Genomic DNA, 6701 nt, shown 5'->3' on the forward strand with positions numbered 1-6701 from the left:
GATACATGTTTGAATGCATGTTTCTTTTTGCAAGCACTAAATGATAAAAATAGTCACACTACTAGATCTTTGGTGGTCAGCCACCATCAATTGCATATCTTTACAACAATCATTAGGAAAAATCTGAACTCATTTTGGGGCCTTTTAGAGTTTAGGAAAAATAGCCCTCGACCAATCAATGGAGGGCCAAAGTAACGTTGGAGGAAATAATAAATAGGAGGAAAAAAGAATAAAAGTCATATTCAGATAGAGAACGGCGAGTTTGCATTGAATGAAGATATCTTTTTCATTTATTATAATTGATACTGTCATCTTCGGTGCAAAATTCGCAATGCAAAATTTGGTAATTCGGACATCGCCGGCGCGTCCGGCGCGTGCCAAAACCCCCAAAACGACACCGGAAGCGCTGAAAACGGGCATCCGGAGGCCCGAAAAAGGCCGAAAAGGGCCGGCCAGGAAGATTCGCCGGCAAATGCGATTTGGTGTCAGACCAGTGTCGTTTTGGGGGTTTTGGCACGCGCCGGCGATGTCCGAATCACCTGCTACCAGACTGACACCAAATCGCATTTTTCGGCGAATCTTCTTGGCCGGCCTTGACATCTCTGTAGTCGCATGTACTTACTTTAATATTTTTGCTGATTTTGGGTGAAGAAAAATAAAAAAATTGTGAATTTCTTATAGGGCCCCAAAATGAGTTCCCTCTTTTCCTAATGGGTACAAAGATATGACAATGGGGCTCTAGGAAGAAATCAAACAAGAGAAAATCAATTCAAGTGCATCTTTTGCCACCACCAATGTCCATGAATGAACGTGTGTGCCTAAAAATGGTACCACTATTAAGAACATGTATGTGTGTGTGTGTGTGTGTGGATATATATATATGTGCAAATATAATACACACACACACACACATATATTACATATATATACATATGTATATGCATGTATCACCCCCCCATACACACAATGTGTGTGTGTGCTCTACTTACAAACCTTTGTAATTTAAATCTTTGTGGGATCTCAATGCACTCAATGTATGGTGTTCCTCTTTGGCTGCAATGGGAGCACACATTCTTGGTGATTATGTTCACCATGTACTTCTGGGCAAGTGGGTCACGACACATTTCCAACTTTATTCATGACTTTAATTGGGTGGATTCTTGGTGTCTTTTTTACCTTGATGGTTCTTTGTGATGGTTACTTCATCAACCTGGTGGACAATGAATCTCCCAAATGACGGCAACGTTCGGCGCTCTTAGAGAATGTGGACTTCAACTCAGCATAGATCTTAGTGTGGCTTTACCCCTTACCCCTTTGTGATTGTAGCATTTTATAAAGCTAGTGGGGCCTAGGCAAGTCTTTGTGAGTCCCTCATCAAGCACACCCTTCGAGGCATGTATGCTTGAATTACGAGAGGCAGTTTATTGATGCTTCTATGATTAAATTATGTTTTTTAGCAGCAGTTTGCGATGCTAATACAAACATGTTTCTACAGACATCGCTTCTATGTAATAATTTTGATTTATCAATCTTGTGCAAGTGATAAGCTCCATAAAATATTGTAATGATTGATGTAATAAAAAAGTTATTTTTTTTAACGAAAGGGGTTTCATTGGAGTCCTTGGAGAACGAGAAGTGATAGAGTGATCATCCTTTAAACTTGTGTTGAGAGAGTTATTATTAACTTGGAGATGCAATTTGATGAGTTTTTCTTGTTCAAAGTTATTCTTATCACAGAGATGAACATTTTTGTCAATCATGATACTTAAAAGAGATTTAGTATCAAATGTGGCATTGAAAGAATGCCTATCATGAGTCATAAGCAAATTCTATGAGAGTTGTTTTGGTTTGTGTCAACATTATACTAGTCCTATCTATCTATGGGGCTTATCGATACATGGCAAAAATGTGCTATTGAGGCAGTATTGAGGTAGAATTGCATCAAATGGTTTTCGCATGCATCATATAAGCTTTGGAATAATGTTGTAAGACATCTAATTACCTTTGGGCCATACATGAGAGAGGTGTCTCCAAGTAAAACAAAGTCAAAATTACAAGCAAATGTTGTTTGTGGTTGAAGACTAGTGGCATGTTAATGTTTATCTCACTTTCTTGTCTAGACAAAATGGTAAATCTACATTGAAATGCAATCTTTGAAGTATAGAAAAATATGAAAGATAGAAGACCTCAAAGCTTGCATGATTTATATAATGCAAATTTCTCTTGTGAGAGACAGAGATCTCATCTCCCTTTGAAGTACATAAGTTGTATCAATAAATAGTATGATAAAATGTATAAATTTGTTTGTCAACCTTTCTAACTAATGTGGATAATTTGATGATAAAATGTATAAATTTGTTTGTCAACCTTTCTAACTAATGTGGATAATTTGATGGTGTACGGTTGTAAGTGGATTTTGATTAGTTATAAAAACTTGCAAAAAAGGTCAATAAAGTGGTAGGTGGGCTGTAAGTGGATTTTGATTAGTTATAAAAACTTGCAAAAAAGGTCAATAAAGTGGTAGGCAGACATTAAAAAAGGAGGAGAAGATATGACTTGAAAAACCTATCTTCATGATCAAAAGTTTGGCGACTAATCTCCTATTTTTATTACAATCCGGATATGGTGGTTACAAAACACACTCATCATCCGGCAAGTTATAACGACGTTTCCACCATAACCAGCGCGCGATTTGAACACATAACCTTGGGGAATAACACAATCGCTTTATCCGCTAACTACTGCCGTGTTGGAAAAAAAAACCTTCTTCCAATGCTGCCTTCAAACGCGGGCGGGCAATGAGCTCAATTGGCCGTCCAACCTCCGGCCATCGTCAGGAAACCACAGTAGGCATATTTCCTGCCAAATTTGGCGGTTGGAATGTGTGTTACCGATCACACGTGCAAATATGCATGCACCCCTCGCATGCATTGCGTGTTTTTGCCCCTATTATTGAAACATAATTGTAGAAAAACATTGCAACTATCTAATTTTTCACGTGTTCACCATATCTAGCGGGCTGAGCCGGCATCCATTTCTTAACAGATCAAGCAGCTTAATTAGGCGCTAATTAGTACAACGTTATTCTACATGGTTTGTGCATTAATCGTAATTAGTACAACGTTATTCTACGTGGTTTATGCAGTAATCCTAATTACCGGATCTAGGAACATTCAACGTGCGCTTATAGTTTAAGCATTGCATATAAAGTGCTGCGACGGGTTGCCAGATGTGTACTCTACAGTGTTCAACATTGTTGTTCTTGGTATGGTGCTTCACTGTACCTAGTTTTCCCTGCACAGGCTTTCAAGGCAGTTTCTAAGCTAAGGTATAAGTACTATTTGGCTGCCCTTTATCTGTGTGTGTGTGTGTGCTCTCTCTCTCTCTCTCTCTCTCTCTTGCTTCTTTCCAAGCTCATCTCGGTTACTGTTCCAAGCCTTTCTTTGCACTCTCCCAGGTAGCCTTGCAATTTGTTCACACTTTCCCTTTGATAGCTTCAGTACTACTCCTCCTTCACCATGGTGATTACCTCCTCGACTACGCAGTGGAGCATTCCCTTAATGGGCTCCATGAATGCCCTTGTATCATCTCCCCATCCTTCTTCTTCTTCCTCTTCTTGTATTACTACCAAGCCTGGATGTGTCCTTGCCCTAAAGTCTTGCCATCACAATGGACCCTCTATATCCCACCATGACCTTCAATCCACCTCCTCTAGAAGATCAATGCAGGCCATTGTATTAGACCCCTCTAATACGACCATTAAACCCAGATCTGCTGGTAGCTTCAGGCTTGATGAATCCTCTTCTTGGCCCGTGAAAGATGACCATGGATTTGAAGAGAGATCAATGCCCATATTGCCTTGGCCTCCCATAATTGATGCTATTGTAACCCCAAAAGCTGCTAAATGTGTTGATGTAGAGGGGGTTGTAACTGCTGCAGATGTTGACCTGCTGCCCATGCCAAGCTTAGTGAGCTATACTTCTCCACTGTATGAGTCCTACTTCTCATTGAGCCCCACTGATTCTATAATGACTAGAATCTCTTCTTCAGAGTCCATGAGCAATGCTAACAGTTGCATATCTGCTAAGATGGTGCCCAATTACCTTGGCCTCCCACCAAGCTTTTTCCAGGAAGTGGATGGAAAGGTTGCCAACAAATGTAAAGGTCCTGCTAACTTTAGTACTGTAGTGCAGAAGCCCCCAGTTAGCAGTGAAGAGCAAGATCTGGGCTGCCCAGGGGTTACCAGGACTGGCTGCCTGCCAATTGGGGAGGTTCTACCTGACTTTCATGACATTGGGGTAGGCAATTCAACAAGCTACCCAGTTGTCCATGTGGAGGATGATAACTTTGCGGAATCACAGTCCTTGGCTGGATTATGGAGTAATCATGATATGATTAACTGTGAACCAGATCCAATGCTGCATGGGTCAGAGAGCTTAGCCTCAATTTTTACTAATTTGCCAAATAAGTACCATGGAATAACCTCATCAAGCCCTTGTATGACTGCTGAGAGTGATGTGAATAACTGCATTGGCTCAGAATTCATCATGGATGAGCTGGATTATCTTGTGAATCCAAGCAAAGCCGAAGCGAGTTTCGAGGTCTCGGATGTGTTTCAGCCAGTAGTTGCTTCTGCTGCAAGTGAGCCATTGAGAGAGGCTTTTGAGGTTGGACAATTCAAGGGAAAGGCATGGAAATCAGGGCCTAATCCATCTATAGTCACATCATCCTACTGTCATTTTGAAGGCAAAGGAGGTAGCCAGCCATTTGCAAGCCAGCATGAAAGCTCACAAGGATCTTGTGTAATGGCTCCTAGGATGCCATCATCATCATTAGAAGCAAACTTCAATGCAGGCTCTTATGAGCTCAATGCCAACCATAGCATGTATTCATCATTGTTGCCAATGAAGGTGGAGAAAAACTACATAACAGGTGGGCGTGGTAGCATGATAGGAAAGAAGAGGCCCTTCTCTATCTTTGAATTGCCATGCATTGTGTCAGCCTCACCACCAGGTGTTGTCAATGCAAGCTCAAATGTGTGGGCATCTCAGTCTGACTCTGTGGCCTCAATGCAGCAGGAAAAACAAGAAAGCAAAAAGCAGGAACTGAGCTACTCTTCTGCAACCCAGGCCTTCAGTGCAATGCTGTACAAATCTCAAGGAGGGAGCCATTCTCGTGTCACTTGGGCAGCCAATCATGATGTTAATGACACGATAAAGTTGCCACCCGCGAAAGCTCGCAGGAGGCATGGGACAGCCATGGACCCACAGAGCGTTGCCGCTCGCACTCGGCGCGAGAAGTTCAGCGACCGCATTCGCATGTTGCAGAGCTTAGTGCCCAATGGAGAGAGGCTTGACACAGTGTCCATGCTTGGCCAAACATTGGAGTATGTAAGGTTTCTTCAGCACCAAGTATGGCAGCTCTACCATGGTATGGACCCATCAAACAACATCAAATGTGAGAAGTGGAAAGATTTCCTTGAACCTGCTCAACCAGATTCAACCTAAGATTAACCAGATCATTACCAGGAAAAGCCTACTACAATTACTGCAAGAAGAAGGTAGAAGACCATGAATTCATGCGGCATGGCTTTCTTTTCTAACTTTACAAAGATGAGAGACCATATGACATGGCCTTAATCTTTACTTCACAATCTCACAGGTGCCCATTGGTTTATTAACATCTACAGAGAAGGGCAAAGACACGTCAAAGTCAATGCTGCCGCTGTTGCCGCCGCGGCAGTGTCATCATCAGCATCATGAACAGTATATTGTGTCTTATATGTGTGTCAGCAGTCACTAAGCTCACAAGGGTTTTCAACCATAGCCAAGGGTGTAAGGAGTCACTTGTGCATCAACGTTAACATGATTGGCCACTTCTTGATGGATTAAGTGACTCTCACCATTGACTGTTACATGATTCCACATGATCATTTTCCACTAATGACCACCAATCACTGCATCATATGCTACTAATCACCATCCTAAATAACATCCCATGTTACCATATCATACTACATTATTGTACTGTTGCCATACTACCATAATTGTCATTGTTGAATTGGCTTTGCTTCAATTCTCTCGAATATGTGTAGCAGTAATTTTATTTTTAGTTCGAAATTATTTTCGGTATGTTTTCCCTTCGTTCTTCTCAATCATACAGAAACCATGAGGCTGGTACCAATGTTGCGCTAGTTAACAAACGTGCTTTCAGAGGTTCAGCAGGTTGTTTAAGGTGTCACGTAATTAATTAATCTTTACTTGGCTAAGTTGTCTCTTGCTTAAGCCACGTTCACACATTAAGCACGTGACCACTTAGCCACGTGGAGCTGTAGCACGCCACTACTCATTTTTTAGGAAACATACTTCCTCTTCATTTTTCCTTTCCATTTACAATGAGATAGGAATCCACATGGCATCTCTAGGCATCTGTATGTACTGTTATAATTCCAAATTTTCAAAAAAATATTCTATTTTAGAGTTAATATAATAAGAAATTTCAAAGGCTGAGAAAAAAATTATAATGATTAGAGTAAGTATACAATATTTGGGCACTAGATTCCATCACTTTATTTGAGAGAAAATTATAATGGTTGGAGTAAATATACAATATTTGGGCTCTAGAGTCCATCACTTTATTGTCTTGTCACCGCGCGAGAAGCCACATGGGCTTCATGTACATGTGACCACTGTTTTGTCACT

General features: G+C 41.0%; 1 protein-coding gene across 1 annotated transcript; it reads left to right on the forward strand.

Annotated features, from left to right (window-relative positions):
* Window positions 1–3261: 3261 nt before the first annotated feature.
* Window positions 3262–6037, forward strand: LOC147614197 (uncharacterized). Its single transcript, XM_086780422.1, has one exon. It carries the CDS (start codon window positions 3519–3521, stop codon window positions 5505–5507), a length of 1989 nt encoding a protein of 662 aa, XP_086636548.1. The 5' UTR covers window positions 3262–3518; the 3' UTR covers window positions 5508–6037.
* Window positions 6038–6701: the final 664 nt, after the last annotated feature.

Source organism: Cibotium barometz, chromosome 42 (assembly GCF_041138505.1).
Source record: "Cibotium barometz isolate CiBa-2024 chromosome 42, ASM4113850v1, whole genome shotgun sequence".
In the NCBI taxonomy this organism is placed as follows: Eukaryota; Viridiplantae; Streptophyta; class Polypodiopsida; order Cyatheales; family Cibotiaceae; genus Cibotium; species Cibotium barometz.

Bases quoted from the DNA above. Each gene is read 5' to 3' on its own strand.
- LOC147614197 (XM_086780422.1), top strand. From the start codon at position 3,519: ATGGTGATTACCTCCTCGACTACGCAGTGGAGCATTCCCTTAATGGGC.